Source organism: Chinchilla lanigera, unplaced genomic scaffold (assembly GCF_000276665.1).
Source record: "Chinchilla lanigera isolate Chin_1 unplaced genomic scaffold, ChiLan1.0 scaffold00141, whole genome shotgun sequence".
Classification (NCBI taxonomy): domain Eukaryota; kingdom Metazoa; phylum Chordata; class Mammalia; order Rodentia; family Chinchillidae; genus Chinchilla; species Chinchilla lanigera.
Window position 1 is genome coordinate 2,390,612 of NW_004955542.1, and position 17,455 is coordinate 2,408,066.

At 50.8% G+C, this 17,455-nt stretch overlaps 1 protein-coding gene across 1 annotated transcript; it reads left to right on the plus strand.

Moving 5' to 3' along the window:
• Positions 1-820: 820 nt before the first annotated feature.
• Positions 821-16,948, plus strand: Ilkap (integrin-linked kinase-associated serine/threonine phosphatase; the record flags this gene model as incomplete). Its single annotated transcript, XM_013508014.1, is given in 11 exon segments — positions 821-886; positions 1,360-1,416; positions 3,211-3,330; positions 4,517-4,643; positions 6,401-6,507; positions 7,208-7,301; positions 7,866-7,953; positions 9,166-9,287; positions 14,445-14,564; positions 16,054-16,135; positions 16,705-16,948. Coding segments are annotated over 11 exon segments (1,124 nt in total), but the record flags the coding sequence as incomplete, so codon positions are not given.
• Between the last annotated feature and the right edge of the window lie 507 nt (positions 16,949-17,455).

Sequence of the window (17,455 nt, forward strand, 5' to 3'; positions counted from 1 at the left end):
CCTGACAACCAAGAGGGCTACTGAGTGACTATACCCCTACGTGACTAAATGGCAGGTAGCATGGTCTGGGACGGCGCACGATCTCAGCAAACTACTCTAGGTGCTGTGCAGTTGGCAACAGGAAGTGATTACTTCTGTACTTTTCCATTTAATGTTTTGGACTGCAGTTGACCTCAGGTGACAACCTGGATGGTTAGACCATGGGTTGGGGGAACTACCATACTTCCATTTTCAGCCCTTCATTTCTCCTGTACTCCTCTGTGCAATTTCATATGTTTAATAGCTTAAATAGAATTGTGGAGAAAAGCTAGAGAGTTCAGTGGGTGGTTAAGTGTTATGTGGAAAAAAATAATGGGACATAAAAATTTAGGACATCTATTTTTGCAGCATGTAAATCTTCGGATTTTATTTTATTTTATTTTGGTAGTGAGAATTGAACTCAGGACCTTGCACTTGCCAGGCAGGCGGTGTGCCGCTGAGCTATATCCCAGGCCCCAGTCTTCAGATTTTTAGATAAAATGTTTGCCTGGCTTTCTCCTGAGGCCATCTATCTGGACTATCTGAAACTCCTGTTAACAGGAAAGATACTTGTTTTCCTCAAAATACCTAGTGATCTTAAAATGCCTGATGGGGCTTCATTCATTCACTTTAACAATATAGCTGTCTGGAAAATACTTTTTTAAAGCAAGTTTTGTCCAACAGGAAGGAATTTGAATATAATAGCAAACTTGCCTCAAAGTGGGGAGCACTCTATATTCCCCTTGAAAGTCTATCCCAGATGATGACCACCTGCTCTCTAAAAAGTTTTTTTGTGTTTTAGGGAAAGAAGCTCAGAAAGGACCACTGCTCTTCGATGGCCTCCCCCCGGCCAGCAGTACTGACTCAGGTACAGTCTTCAGGCTCTCCCAGGTGTGTGTCAACGTCTCTGCTCATCCTGGGATTGTAGTTGTCTCAATCTTTTTCCCTTTCCCCCATTTTCAACACACAGATGTTTTAGGTGTTGGACTGTCTTAAGTTTTGAATCCATGGCATCAGGTAAGGCAGAAAAATCTGTTAGTCACTAGCCCTGAGAAGTACTGCCTAAAAATGTTGAGCAGTTTTCTCTGGTTCACTTGAGAATTGATTTTACTAGCTGAAATAAAATTCAACTTTTCAAGGCAGAATTTTTATTTCCTTTGAAGTGGTAGGACTTTAAAATAGGTTCAAGCTATTACTCACTGCAGTATGAGTTGCCATTGGATTGACACAAGAATTCTGAGTTTATTTCTATAACCTGCATAGGTGTCCTGGTGGGATGGATTCTGAAATGTAAGCTTTACCGTTCTGTGTGGGTTCACTCCGTGTTCTGCTGTGTTTCAGGATCTGGGGGACCCTTGCTCTTTGACGATCTCCCTCCTGCAGGCAGTGGCGAGTCAGGTAAGAAAGAAATAGATTCCAAGGAGCTGATGGAAATAACACATACTTCCTTGTAGGCAGGATTTATGTATAGCTTTTAACAGGATGTTGGATGACAGCATAAAGTTTTAAAAACTGAGTAGACACCGTCTCGTGGAAGCACAAATTTGCATGCTTCAGTAGCACATCTCTGGGGCACCCTACTGCTCATTTACATCACCAGCCCTTTTATTAATTTACTTTTTAAAATTTTGAGACAGGGTCTTACAAAGTTGCCCAGATGAGATTTAAACTTACAATCCTCCAGTCTTACCCTCTTTCAATGTTGGGGTTATATGTGTGCACCACCATGCCTGGCTCTTAACTTCTTGGCTCAATGTATTAGAACAGACTTTAAGAATGGAGAGTTCAGTAGTTTACTCTGAACCTTGGCATTAATCTTTAATTTAGCTTATTTTGTAGTACAGAGGATTGAACCTAGGACCTCGAGCATACTAGACAGCTGCTATACTGCTGAGCCACACCCCCATCCCAGTTATGAACCTTTTTTAAGAAATTCAGTCTCTTTCTCTGATTTGCCTTGTTTTGTTTCTGACAGACTCAAATGTGTCGAGCCTATTAGCATAGTCTCCCTGCTCCTGACAATATTTAACATTCTTCTCGTGTCCCTCGGAGCTGTAGACTCATACCCAAAATTACAGCATGGTCGTAAAGCCTTACAGTGCTCTGAGATACAGGGAAGGTTCATCAGTGCAGACAAGACTCCTCATGGATTTCACAAGAGGAGTGAAGATTCAGTTGAGTTACCTCTTAGTTATTTATAGGGAAAAGGATGGTAAACTAGTAAGCCTTTAGAGGATTTACATATTGCCACTAACATGCTTAGGATTTTGGGTCTCTATATATACACAACCTTGCACCTGATATTTTGGATTGTCTGAGGAGACCACATAGTCTTCTTAAGCAGGCAAGAATCACTTATGAAAACTGACCATGTACTAGGTCATAAGATAAGTTCCAGTAAACTGTTTGTTTTTCTTTAGCATTGAAATGTCTAGAATTAGTTGAGAATGCGGTGCTTTTATACTTCAGTGCAGAGGACATGTAGGCCCGTTTGCTAGGCGAACAGCTGCCATTTGTAGGCTCTTTGGAGTATCTCCCCATTGGTTTTCAAGCTGTCCCCTGAGATGACAGTGTCTCCCTGCATTGCAGATGAGAATTGGCTCAAAGGCTAAGGGACTTGCCCTAGGACCCTCCTTTTTGAGCCTAGACTCTTTGGATTCCAAACACAAGCACTGCAAGTGCCCTGATGTGTGGCTTTGAGTACAGAGAAGGAGGGAGGCTGCAGTAGCCCTGGCTTGCCTTTCGGATAAAGCCTGCCTTTTACCTCATTTTGAGCCTTTTTGAACACTTGCTGCTTTTTTGAACTTGTACAAGGTATGTCCATTTATTTACAGATTTTGGAAATGGCCCTATTTATCAGTAAGGATCTTCGGACATAAAATGTGTATGCTATAGGCCAAACATATGTATGTGCATTTTTACATTTTAATTTAAATTTATTAATTTTTACTGAGAAGCCTGTTGTACTAGTATTTTCAGGGTCACTGTGACTCAGGACACATGTTGCTGTCTTCTCCCACTGTGGGGCCTGGCACTGCCCATGTTCTCCCACGCCCGCCCTCACTGCTGTATCTGCTGGTCCTTGCAGGAAGTGTCATCCTGCCGCCAGGGCCCAGGCGGAGCTCAGTCTGGTGGTGACGGTTTCTGACAGTTGACAGCTATATTTCTCTCTGGCTTTTCGTGTATTGCCAGGTTCTCTTGCTGCATCGATTTCCCAGATGGTAAAGAATGAAGGGAAAGGAGCAAAGCGGAAAGCCTCTGAGGAGGAGAAGAATGGCAGTGAAGAGCTTGTGGAAAAGAAAGTTTGTAAAGGTTTTCAGACAGTTTGAAAACACATGTATTAGACTTTGTATTTTAAAACAACCCAGAGCAAACATAATTTCAGCTTTCTAATTACACTTTTATGTTTGAATCTAAGAAATGGGTAGAGTTTCCTTTTTGTGGATAGTTTCCAAGGCTGCCTTTGGTCTTTCTGCTTGGCCTTTTTTCATGCATGTCTGGCCCTAACTTGGGACACTGCATTTGTTCCTTGAGGGTTACGAAGTATTCGAGCTTTGTCTTAGTTTTCTATAGAGAATGGCTCTATCAACTGCTCCATCTCTCTCTGATTCCCAATCTTTGGTTATAACTTGTTGATCAGCATCAGCCAAAGAGAAATAGCTGTGAATTTTCCTTTCCCATACTGACTGCTTTGTCCTGTGGCAAAGATTACTTGAGTGAGGGCTGTAGGGGTGCATGGCAAGGGGGTGAAAAGATCCACTTCTGCCAAGATGTGGGCTTCAGCTTAGCCTTTCCCACAGGGCAGCTGTCTGTGTTTTATTACTTACATGGCTTCAAATGTCAGAAAATGAGCTTAAATGGGCCTGACCTTTAACACATCCCACCACCTTGAACCTCTGGTGGTATGTGCATGACTGTCCCATCACCGCATTGAGGTGGTCCACTGATGGGACGAGCTGCCTGCTGGGACAGCATGCTTGTAGGCCCCGTTGTGGACATGCAGCCAGGTTTTATGCCTAGTTAGACTCTTTACTTTGCTTCCTCAGTTGAAGTAAAAGCAACTGTCTTAATCATTTGTTGACATTAACCAGCGTTGAACATGAAAATACATGTTTTAAGGCTCCCTAACAGGACATTTGGGACAAACTTTTCCAAATGCAAGAGTGTTTCTATCCTCTTTGAATGATCACCAGATTGGATTTTCTTGACTAAGCTGGGCAGCACTGCCCTGGCCCTGGAGCTTTGTCCCCCTTAGGCAGAGCCCTTTGGTGCTCGCTGGCTGTCCTCGCATGTGTGCCCAGGTCAGTCTGCCCAACAGCTCTGATGACAGTCACAGACTCGCAGCCGGGGAACATGCCTTGAGGGGTTCTGCTTGTTTGTGTGTACTGCACCCTTAGGAGGTCGCCAAGTAAAGCGGCTGCAGTCCTCATTTGCTCTGGGACTAGGACTTTAAAGGCCGGGCACAGTTTTGTATTGGCTTTTTGTTCTCTTTCCCTAGGCTCTTCGGAGATCTTTGGTCTGAAGGGCTACGTGGCTGAGCGGAAGGGCGAGAGGGAGGAGATGCAGGATGCCCATGTCATCCTGAACGACATCACTGAGGAGTGCAAGCCCCCTTCGTCCCTCATGTGAGTGACCAGCTCCAGTGAAACTGGTGGACATTAAACTCTGTTCTGAGTGGTGCTTTGGACTGTGGTGTTTGTCTTTTCTACAAAGACTGACAGGTGACCTGAATTCCTTCTACATTAGTGGTTCTCGGCTGGGGCTGTTTTGTGCCCCCTAGGGGACATTTGTCAGTGTCTGAGGAGATGCTTGTTGTCACAGTTTGGGGGGAGGCTGCTGCTGGCACCTGGTGGGTAAAGGCCCAGATACTGCTGAGCATCTGTCAGCAGCCTGCAGTCGTGTGCAGTGACTGCCACGGGGTGGGAGTAGGGCAGCTTCTGACAGACATCTTAATCTGAGTTCTGGTGGCTAGCACCAGGAGCCATTAATTAAAGTCTGGCATGAAGGAAAGGTGATTTAGGTAATCACAGCCTCTAGAGAACAAAATGTTGTAAATGGTTTTGAGAAAAAAAAGACAGCGAGCAGTTTTCTACAGACTTATCAGCTGAAGTGAAGCATTTTGGGATGACTTAGGCACAGAGGAAAAACCCATAAGATGGGACATGAAGTGACTGTTAACATACTCCATTTTACAGACACGATAATGTGTATAGCCTAGTCACAGCTACATATGTATATAGTTTGCACAATCTGCAATTACATGTGCACTACATGTTACCAGTTGGTTGTTGCCTTGCTGCATGCCAGTGGGTTCTGTCCAGTAGCTGAGACGGTGTTGTGAAGAAGAGGGGGTGATACTGCTCCCAAACAGCTGATCATGGGCAGAGGGGAGGTATGCTGGCCTGCCCTCAGGGCTGCGCGGACCCCCTGCAGAGCCCAGAGAGCGCATCCTTTGAGGGCACACGAGTCTTACTTTACCAGCACTGCCACCCCAGAAAACACCAGGCTGTAGGTGACAGTGCTGAGGTGTAAGCCAGATGAGGGTGGCTCATGATAGCCTGTATTGAAAGAGAATTCCAGAAAGTTTGAAAGAAGAGTAGCTCTGCAGAGTAAATGTCATTTCTCCTAGGCGTTCTGTGTTCTTAAAACAGTTTTCTTGTTTCCTTTTATTCCATTCATGTGGGTTTTCTGGCAGAATGAAAGGGGTATAGGAATACAGCTAGTGAGATAGGCTTTAAAAATATGGTATTGTTCTCGGTGGGTATGCACACCTGTAATCTCAGCACTGCAGAGGCTGAGGAGGAGGATTGCTGTGAGTTTGAGGCCAGCCTGGGCTACAGTGTTGAGTTCAAGGCCAGCCTGAACTACATAGTGAGAATCTGTCTCAAAACAACAAGAACAAAAAGATATTAGTCAAAATTTAATTGAGTTACAATTCTGGAACTTCACTGATCTTTTAAAGACATTTTTGACTGTCTTGGACCAATAACTATGTTAATGTACGAAGCTAAGCCTGATTTAAATAGGAAACAAGTTCTGAATTTTGATTTCATCCTCAGTGAAAGAGTTAACAGGTCTTGGGGGCGTTTTGGAAACCCCTATGGGTGCTTAACCTCTAATGTGCTGTGAGAGTTACCTTATTTTTCAGTTAATAGTCCAGCTTTTTTCCACTTGTGACAGGGTGACTGGTGTCTTAGCAGTATGACTTTTGTCTTACTCAGTTCATAGCTGGGTGTGTGGCGCACACCTGTAATCCCAGCACTTGGGAGGCTGAGGCAGAAGCATCGTTGTGAGTTATCTGAGATGAGCTTTTTAAAAGCTTTAATGAGGAAGTATGATCTTTGCTATGAGAATTCCATTGATTCTCAATTAATTCTTCCAGTACACGGGTCTCGTATTTTGCTGTTTTTGATGGACATGGAGGAATTCGAGCCTCAAAATTTGCTGCACAGAATTTACATCAGAACTTGATCAGGAAGTTCCCTAAAGGTGAGACTGAGAACTAAATCAGGTAACACTCATTTGGGACTTGCGTGGATGGCTGTGTGAGTCTGTTGGATATGGTGTTTTGCTTTGGGGAGGAGTCACTGATCAGTTTTTCCAGCACTGGGGGTCAAATGCAGGGTTGTACTACCACTGAGCTGCATCCAGCAGAGTCTCGCTGAGTTGCCCTGGCTGGCCTTGAATTCTCAACCCTCTTGTCTCAGCCCTCAGAGCAGCTGGAGTTACAGGCGTGCATGCCACTGCACCCAGTTGTGATGATTTCCATTAAAAGTGTAGATTGGCAGGCAGAGTGGCCTGAGGCTGAGGGGTGTGACTGTGCTGTGTGGTCCACGTAGCACTTCCCAGGTCTTCCCGGAATTGTCCAGGATGCAGTGGGTGGCTTGGCTGCTTGGCTGCTGGGGAAGCTAGTAAGTTCAGTCCATTTTGATTGGTCTTACAGTGAGGAAATAGATTGTTGTTGCTCACGCACAGAGGTCAGCTGATGTGCAGAAAGTTCAGAATCTGTTTTTTCTTGTTTTTGTTTTTTTTTGTGGTACCGGGAATTGAACTCACGACCTTGTACTTGCCAGGCAGGCACTGTGCCACTGAGCTAAATCCCCAGGCCCAGAAAGTTCAGAATCTAAATGACAGTGGGAGGACGGTCTTCCCTCCTTGAGAGACTGTGTTCTTTGGCCCTCTGTAATAGGAGATGTGGTCAGTGTAGAGAAAACCGTGAAGAGATGCCTTTTGGACACTTTCAAGCATACTGATGAAGAGTTCCTTAAACAGGCTTCGAGCCAGTAAGTATAATCCATGCAGGACGACAGGGCTTAACTGTAACATTCCCTGTGTGAAAAGTGCCCGGCACCCAGTAAGCCCTTTGAAGCATTACCTAAGACAGAACAGAAGCAAGTGAGCCTGTTAGGCTTTGTATCACTGCAGACACACAATACCTGGTGCGAAATACATAAGAAGGGATAGAATTTTAATTTGGATGTGAAGTCCAAGGTGGATTGGCCCCCTTGGTTTGGGCCTTGTACAGCTCATGGGAGACGCCTGAGTCAGAGCCAGGACGCAGGGGGAGACCCAGCAGGGCCTTACCACGCCCTGGAGGAAGCATCTGCAAGAGGTCCCACAGTCCTCCTCCCAGGAATGACTACAGTGCCCGAGGCCTCCCATTGGGTCCCACCTCCTGAAAATCCACAGCACCTCCTCAAAAGTCCACAGCACCTCCTGGCAGCATTCCCTGGGAACCAAGCCTTTAACTTGGGGGACACAGCTATACCTAGACCTGGCTGTGAGTGTTGGGGGAGCATCCATTTAGGAGTCTGATGGTGGTGATCGCATCTCTGGTGTCTCCCCAGGAAGCCTGCATGGAAGGATGGGTCCACTGCCACCTGTGTCCTGGCTGTGGACAACACCCTGTACATCGCCAACCTCGGAGACAGTCGGGTATGTGGCTCTGGGCCACCCAACTAGGTGACGACACAGCTTGTGGGAGAACCTTAAGATGAAGTTTGACAGTGGCCAGTTGAACCTTTGGTGGGATTGGTGCAGGGATTGTGCACAGTTGGACCCCTGGGAGAGGAGCAGCTGAGCCTACAGGCAGTTTGTTCTCTGGGAAGTTTACACTCTGTAACGGCACTGCTGTCCTTGCCCCATGCACGTGCGTGCCTGTGTGCACCTAAGTGGGACTACGGCTTGGAAGTGAATCAGGATCCATGAGCTTGGGCACTCACTTCTCTGACCCCAGGTGGTACTGAATGGGAAGCATTTACTCCTACTGATTTCAGAATAACTTGAAAGCTGTAACTAGAAAAGTACCAGTAGCCTCAGGGCACCAGGGGCAGCGGAGAGCCCAGAGCAGCTTTTTCTGCGGCGCTGGTGCAGGGAGGTGATGTGAAGCTCCCCAGGCTGCTCCAGGCCTCCTGCCCTGCTCACTGTGCTCAGTGCTGTTAGCACATCAGCAGCCCTGTGCTCCTTCCCTCACACAGTGACTGCCCCCTCAAGCAGCCTTTTCTGACCCTGAGCCCCCAACAAGGGACCTGTTTATTCCTGTCTGAGTGAACGGTCTCTGGGCTGTTTATTCATCTGTAGGGCTGCAACAGAGAGCATGATAGACCCTCCCAGTGGGGTTTGTGACGCGGACCCTCTGTTCTCTGGTGGACCGACTCTTGGCCATGGGTGTTTAGACCAAGTGGCTTCAAAGCCAGCAGGAAGGAGATCGGTGGAGCTGTGGAGCCAGAGGCAGTGTGAATCCTGGACCTGCAGGTGGGGAGGTGTGGCACTGGTACTCTGGCCGTGTCCTCTGTGACACTGCACAGCAAGCGTGCTGGTGGTGAGAACACGGAGGTGCAGATGTCCGCCTTCATGTTTGCCTCTTGGACATGGAGGCTCATGACTGCCTTTCATGTTGCAGCTGTGAGAGCAGCCATAGTGAGCCCTGACTGTGATCATCCCGTTTACGCCAGAATCGAGTCTGAGACTGGGGCCGCTCGCCTTGTCTGGGGTGCTTTGACTGTGCCATTTGACACTCGTTTGATGCGGAATTCTCTGAACTTGTGTTTGTCAGCAGGCAGCTGGCTCCGTTGTTAACCTCCATCGCTGGAAACTTTAGATCATGCTCGTTGCCTTTCATGACTGTTACAATATCCCTCTTCCCAGGCGATCCTGTGCCGCTACAACGAGGAGAGTCAGAAACACGCAGCCTTAAGCCTCAGCAAAGAGCATAATCCAACCCAGTACGAAGAACGGATGAGAATACAGAAGGCTGGAGGAAACGTCAGGTAACCGAAGGCCGGTGACGGGCCCAGGGAAGGAGGGCTCTTGGCTACAGAAGTCCCGAGACCTTCCAGGAGTCAGACTCCCTGTGTTTCAGTCTGAGCATGACAAGACCCTGTCTCCGGTCTAGCGCTGGTGACATACCTGGATGACTGTGGTCAGCCTTAGTTTATGTCCAAGCAGAAGCAATTTTTTTTTTTTTTGGTCTTTTTGAGACAGGGTCTCGCTATGCAGTTCAGGCTGGCCTTGGGCTCTCTTTGTAGCCCAGGCTGGTCTCTAACTCACAGTGATCCTCCTGCCTCAGCCTCCCAAGTGATGGGATTACAGGCAGAAGCAATTTTTATGCAGGAAACATGCCTTAAATTTACAAAAAGACAGACCCTGTTTCAGATTAATGCTCACCATTTGCCACATTTTCTCTGTATCTAGGAACCTTCTTACATTGCCAGTTGTTACACCGAGTGGGTCAACAGTTTTAGGTGAGTTCTTCAGATAGAAAAATCTAACGTAGTTAAAATAGGGTGAGATGGGGTGAGCCCGTGGTCCCCATTGCTTGGGATACTGCAACAGGAATCCAGAAAATAGAAACCCCATTACAGACACAGGAGAACTTCAGAGTGTGCTGACCACCTCTGGGCTCTTGGGAACAGTTTTCCTGGCACAGAGTTCTGCCTTCATGGCCTGTGAATCTTTGAGGACTATATACTTGCTCTGATTTGTCCTCTGCCACCTCTCCCAAGAGGCTAAATGAGAGCCTTTGTCTCTAAGAAAATTCCACCTCAAGGACACTGCGTGATGAACCTGACCGGAAGTATTTCCTGGGTTATTACGCAGTCTGGCCGATACAGTTTTGTTTTCTTTCGGATATAGAAGTAAGCTGTGAGCGTGAGCATGCAGCAGATTGTGCACGTTCCGTCAGGGACATATGTTTCTACACCAGGCCAGGTTTAGTCACGAGGCCGTCCCCTTGGAGTTGGTTTAGAACCCCTGCATTAGTAAGGAGATTGTGCTCACACCGGCCTCAGTTTTCATGAGCAGTGACAGGGTCAGGCTGTGAGCTTCGTCGTCTGCCTGAGTTCTGCCGCCTGACTACACCCCTGTGCACCACTGTGCCTGAGAGCAGTGTTCAGATGCCTAAGAGGGCTCACCTGACAGGGTCCACCTCTGGGACCTGCAGTGGCCCTCTGTCTGTAAGCAGTAGAGGCCTGCTGGGACCTGCTCTCGCACCTGAGGCCAGGGCTGCCCCCAACCCCATTTGTGGTTGAGATTTTCAAACATGGAACAAAACTTCAAAATAGTAAAGCAAGTTTCACTACCTACCACCTAGATTCACCATTTCACATTTTACATGTCTGCTGTGTGCACATGCGTACATACGTGTGTGTGTGTGTGTGTGTGTGAGAGAGAGAGAGAGAGAGAAAGAGAGGTAGTTGAAAGTTACTTGTAGACATAGGGGTTTAACACCTAAGTACTCAGACATGCATCTCCTGAGGGTAGGGATGTTCTGGGCCCCATTGGTGACCCTTTCACACCCAAGAGTGATGCTAGGTTATAGTAGGTTATCTAACCCCTCTCTTTGTTCAGAGTTCCCCAGTTGTCCCCACTGTCTGTTTCAGACTCGATTCTTCTAATCAGCACATACATTTACCTTGGACTTGAGTACTCTACTAGGCTCTGGACCATGTTAGTCTAGGCCACCAGTTACACCAGTGTTTTGAATTTGCCTGTTTCTTCACGGTACAGTCTTCATGTATTTTCTGTAAACCAGAAGTTGGGTATAAAGCCTTGTTCAGAGTCAGATGAAGGGGTATGAGGGACACGCTGCACTGACTGCTCCTCACCTTGGTAGACCTGTCCCGCATGAGCGAGCACTTAGCTACGCTGCTCTCAGCCAGAGGGCTCTGTGGTTCCCTGTGTAATCAGCAAGCTCTCTGGTCCCTGTCATCTCGCACCTGAGCGATGGCGTCCCTTAGTTATCTGTGTGAGTCACCGTTTCATTAGGGATTGCTGAGACCATGTTCAGACCTGCAGTCCCTCCCAGTCAGTGGGCATCTGTGAGGAAGGCTTTGCCTCACCAGGAGGGGAAATACGACCTCTTCCGGAGAGTGGGGTGAACGTCCAGCTCCTTCCCTTTGTTACCTGCTCGCAGAGCGAGTGAAGGGTCTGCAGAGGGGCCTCTGTGCTGTCCTTGCCTGTGGGTCAAGTGTGCTGCTGTGCTCTTCTCACAGAGGGCACGTCCTGCTGTTCGTGTTGTCCCAGGTACACCGCAGACATGCTTCAGGGTGGGCCCTGTGTTCTCCTCACACATTTGCGCTGGTCTTTTAGGAGCCAGAGTCCGTGTGCTGGGTGCTTATTTTGGTGGGTTGTCATTGAGTCCAAGGACAGCTGGAAAACCTTGAACACTGAGTTCAAGGACAGCTGGAAACACATTTAAAATTATAAACTTACATTGCTGTTTCTTACCCAAAATTAGTATCACAGGGTTTTTTCCTCTTGGGCTTAATATTTGTCCCGCCTTTGTCTCATGCTTAAAATCTTGGCTCCTCATAACATAACTCCATTTGTCAAAAGAGCTTCCGAATCATGGTGTCAGAATCACTAGTACTCATGAAGCTTGTGTGCTTCCTGCTGCTCTCCTGTGCTTAGAGCGAACCTCGCTAGAGCTACTGTTGGGTTCTGTGTGGCAGGTGAACTCACTGTCGTCACAGAGGCCTCAGTAGCTTGGCTGTCATCATTGGTTTTAGTTTGTGTTCAGTGCGGGCGCTCTTTTCCCTGTATGAACTGTGTGGGAGAGTTGGAACATCCGGGCACTACTGGCAGGAATATAAAACGTGGCAGGCGTGTGGAAAGCAGTACAGCAGTTCCGCAGAAATCAGACTGATGTGGAGGCGGGGTAATCGCAGTTTCAGACCAACCTGGGCAATTCAGCAGCACGCGGTCTCAAAATAAAAAGGGGTTGGGGCTGTTGCTCAGCAAAGAGCTCTTGCCTGCCATGCATGAGGTCTTGGGGGCATCCCCACAGCCACAAATAAAACAGACTTAGCCTGCGCTCCAGCAGCCCTTGTCTGGGTGTGAACCCTAAGGAACTGAAGACAGGAGCTCACTGTACACCCGCATTCACGGCGGCATCGTTCACCACAGCCACAGGTGGGAAGCGCCCAAGTGTCGTCAGCAGATCCGTGTACAGATCTGAAAGGAAGGAGAGTGGCACCAACGCGCTGCAGCAGGGGCACAGGGCAGAGCCGTGAGGGCCTCGGGCCACGAAAGTGAGCCGGCAGAGGGCAGGTGATGCCTCACCTGATGTCTCTCGAGGAGCCAGAGTCCTCGGTGGGGGAAGGCTGGTTGTCTGGGCTGAGAGGGTGGGGGCTAGCGCTCACCCCCGGGACGGTTTTGGCTCGGACAGATGAGTTGTGTAGGTGGATGGTGTGGTGGGTGCACAGCAGGGTGATACTCTCGGTGTGCCACACTGCATCCTGCAAAGGGTTAAATGTGTATCTTAGCACAGTAAGAAATTGAGCCCCTCGCTGCTCCCTGATTCAGAGTATCGAGATACATTTAGAGATGTCGTGCTTTTGTCACTGTCCTTTTCACCCTATTTCCTGTTTTGCTTCTACCTTTTCTCAGAAAAATAAGCACATCCACACCTGTATTCCCATTTCTTCTACTTTCTTACCCAGAAGGTGGCTGTGCCACAGGGCATTCATTGTACCCAGAGGCGTCTGAGCAGGTGGGGAGGTGCTTGCAGTAGCCTTTAGACTTACACATGCCAGTGCTGTGCCCAGAATTGGGCCGAGTACTGACTCCGTCCGTCCTGGCATGGGTCCTCCAGTTGTCCCTGAAGTGCCCATCCTGCTCACACGCTGGCTGTGGCGCTTGCCGTTCGTCAGGTATCCATAGGAGCTGGCGCCTGCACTACCCAGCCTCAGCGTCACACACGTCCATCTTGGGTAGGCCTGATGGCAACTTGCTGTGTGCCCAAGCTCACTCACATGCTCAAGATGCTGAGGTCAGAGCCACTGCCGGGAAGAGGACGTCTCAGTCTCCCGTCTCTGGTTGTGAGCGAAGGCCTGGAGCAGGACGAGGCAGCAGGCACGGCTGAGATCTGGGGCTGTGTTAAGCAGCGAGTCCACTGGTAGGAACATGCTGCTAAGTTGAGTGGAGATTGAAATGGAAGTAAAGCAGCAAAGCCTGGCAGTGCACGAGGGCAGGAGACCCACCCTAGGGAGGGTGGCACCCAGGGACAGGCAGATTGGTGGGGCAGGTTGAACTTGAAAGCCACTTCCCGGAAGCCTTGGAGAGGAAGGTGGGAGGCCGAATCTTCAGCAGTTAAGGGAGGACCCTATTGTGAACCCAGATCCTATTGCGCCCACAACGCAGACAGTGCAGGGGCAGATGTGAGGGGAGTGCCGTGGAGTCCCACAACAGCAGCTTGGGAAGCAGGAGTGCCCTGGGCCTGGGCTGTAACCCGAGGAGCCCAGTCAGCACTGGCTTGTCCTCGAGGCCGAAGCCCGCAGGGTAAATGGCTTGGGCTTCCTGCACAGTTTCCTGGGTCTGCTCTGCTGAGCCGAAATATACATGTCACACATCTCCTGCAGGGTGCCTGGGAGTCAGGCATGAGCAGGCCGCTGGCCACGTTGTTACCAAGATATTTTCTGAGATGATGGGCTTCTCCTGGGCCCAGCTGGGCCGCCGCAGGGGTCTCCTGTTGCTCCTAGGGGAGCATAGGACGTGGCCGCTGAGGCTGCTCAGCACTCAGAAGGAAAGGCGGCAGCTGCTGCATCTCTTGGAGGGCTTGGGAGTGAGCTGTGGGTCCCACACTGAGCGGTGCTGCACAGCATCAGCAGTAACTCCGTCTCGTGGGACCTCCCTTCCAGAGCTTGTCCTGCGCGGGACCCAGCCCACATGGGATGGGTGTGTGGTGGGTGGGGCCTGTGTTGGCTTTTCACGGTTCCCAACTCCAGGCTTAGCCCCTGCAGGCCTGGGAAGTGCCTAGAGTTCGAGAACTGTTTGTGGCCGCAGTGACGTAGAGAAGTGTCATTGCTGGTTAGGAACGTGGAGCCTAGTCTAGACCTTGCGCTCACTTATTTCCTGCCTTTAAGGTCAGATGAGTTCTGTGGACCCATGCTGTCAGGAGGCATCTGATGTTTTTTCCTTTCTTTTAGGGACGGGCGTGTCTTGGGCGTGCTGGAGGTATCCCGGTCCATTGGGGACGGGCAGTACAAGCGCTGTGGGGTTACATCTGTGCCTGATATCAGACGGTGCCAGCTGACCCCCAATGACAGGTAAAATCGCCTCCCCACACTGTGCGAACATGCGGCGTGTGGAGTCGTTCCCAGTTGGTGTCCAGGCTTTGCTGTGCTGCGGGGTGCGTGCTGGGTGACAGCCGGGTCTAGCACTGCGCTGGGCCCTGGGGGTGTGGAGACAGTGTGACCAGTGGCTGGGGTGCCCACTGAGAGATGAGCCTTGCAGTCGGGCGTCACAGCAGTGTGGAGGCTGGCTGTGGCGGAGGGGCATTTCTGTTGGAGAAGGCTGCACTGTGTGCCCGAGTGACAGTGTTGAAAGTGCAGCCGAGCAGGTGCCAGCAGTGGCACAAGGGACTTGGAGGACACAGGGAGAGTTGAAGTGACTGCAGGTATTTTGGGGCCAGGCTGTGCAGGGCCTGCCGTTGTGTAGAGGTTTTGAATTTTAGCTCATGATTGGTGTAGAATTGGGAGGCTTCAAGCAGGGTCCCCCAAGACGGGTCCAGAAAGACTGTGCAGATGTCTCCCTTCCAGTGCGTAAGACAAGGCCTGGCCTCATGAGCGGAGGCCTGAACAAGTACTGGCCAGAGGTCAGGTCGCAGCCCGAGCAAGCCAGGCAGGACTTGGCATGGCAGCCCGTGTAGGGCGAGGGTGGAAGTGCGGTAGTAGCGGGAAGGGGCGGAGCAAAGCCCATGAGAATGGGGAGCAGGACGCTAGGCAGCTCCCACGGCTGCAGAGGCAGCTCCCCACCCCTGCACGCCTGCTTTGCCTCCACCGGCCCCTCCTGGTTTTCTGACAGTGCTTTGCCTGCCCCAGTCTGGGCCCCTGTGTGGTGGCCGCAGCTCTGTGTGCGTCATTATTCTGGGTCTGACTGCACACTGGAAGGGGCAGGACCCAGCTCGGCCTCGTCCCCTCTCTGTCCCGGCACAGACGGTTCTCAGAGCACGCTGGCTAGGCGAGTGCCATTCTGAGGAGGACAGGAGATGGCACTACAGTGCAGAAAGGCGGCAGCCGCCCGCAAGCTGCATAGGGAGGATGGGGCTGCCGTGCAGGAGCCGAGGTGCTGGGGCCTCTGCCGCGTTCTAGGGGAAGGGTGGACTTCAGAGAGCACAGATGTTCTTTTCAGACCAAAGAAACTGGGGTCCCCTGGGGTCTTAGGTCCTCAGTGTAAAGCACCCCTGAGGATGCCTCACTTGGTCCGAAACGTACCGTCAGCTTTACTTCCTCGAGGGCTGCCCCGGGCTGTAGTGGTGGGATGCAGGTGTGTTCACCATAGCCCATGTGCCAGCAGGGAACCCCCCTGACTCAGGATGTGCAGCACCTAGCGTTGGAGGTGTTGGTGGCTGTGGGTGGACACAGCGGGAGGCCCACTTCTGATTGCCTCACTTAGAGCTGCATTTAAGTAGTGCTGGTCTTGTAAAAGTCGTTTTTAAAATCATTAGCCACTGAGAAACATTGACCCCATCTGTGGGCCATTTTGTTTTCATAGTTTGATGCTAAAACTCATTGATGTTTCTTCCCGGGGTGGTAGGTTCATTTTGCTGGCCTGTGACGGGCTCTTCAAGGTCTTTACCCCAGAAGAAGCTGTGAACTTCATCTTGTCCTGCCTGGAGGTGAGGAATGTCACAGAGGTGGCACTTGCCTCAACTGCACCTTCATTTCCAGAGGAGCAGGAGTCCCAGAGCCCATGTCCTCCGTTCAGGACCACCCCTTGTGCTTTGTCAGTGCCCAGGGAACTCCCAGGTCACTTTGTCCTGCCACCCCCATGAGGAAGAGCAGGCCCTCCCCTGGCTGCTGTGTCTCGGAGAGTGATACGGGCCGTTGTGGTCAGCTTTCCTGTTGTTGAGACACAGTTCCCCACATCCACAGCTGGAAGGAGAGGTTTGATGAGGCTCAGTTTCAGAATGTTCAGTCCATTGATAGCTGGCTGCAAGGCAGGGACATCATGGCAGAAGGACATGGTGGGCAAAGGAAGCAGAGGTTAGGAGGAGCGCCACCTAAACATCTCCTGAGGCAACGTCCCAGTGACCTGCCTCCTGCAGCCAGGCCCCTTCTGACAGCACGTGCGCCATGGCCATTGGTGGGTTAACCCAGGGATGAGTACCAGTCCCCACCATCCCCAAGGCTCTCTGATTTCAGTCAGGTTGCTGACTGTGTCGTCGCCTCCCTTTCTTCCTGGTAGGATGAGAAGATCCAGACCCGGGAAGGGAAGCCCGCTGTGGACGCTCGCTATGAAGCTGCATGCAACAGGCTGGCCAGCAAGGCGGTGCAGCGGGGTTCTGCGGACAATGTCACAGTGATGGTGGTGCGGGTAGGGCACTGAGGGCGTGTGGCTGCCCTGCACGTTCAGTGTGTGCACGTGCTGCGTGCGTGTGCACTCCTGCGGGACTCCCACGGCTGTAAATAAAGGTTTCTTTCTTTTTTTCCCTCGCCTTTAAGTTCCCTTATTCCACTGAGTGATCAGCCCCGCAGAGGTTGAGTGTCCGCGCTGGAGTACGCTCTGGGTCTGTCCTTGTCAGAACCCTGTGCGCGGCTCTGCCTGGCTCCGCTGACTGCAGCTACAGGAGGCAGGGCCCTCGCTGTGCTTTCATCCCCGAGACGCGCGAAGGGCAGTGGTGCCCAGCAGGGACAGGCTAGGACCAGCACCAGGCTTTTGGAACCCTCCAGTGCCCCAGCACTGAGAGCAGGAGCCAGACTTGGCCAGGGCCTGGGTCCCTATGCAAGGCTGTCCATGGTGTGCAGCCCTGGTGGGCCAGCTCCCACCTCTGGCAGGACCCTGGAGTGAGTATCTGACACCCTCAGGTCTGACGCCTTGGGGGCACCTCATGCACTCTGGCACTGAGCAGCCGCGCTGCCATCCAGGACAACCCTGGAATCACTTTCTCACCTTGGGACAGTGTGAGCTGGGGCCCTGTTGGCCTGAGGTGGCCATC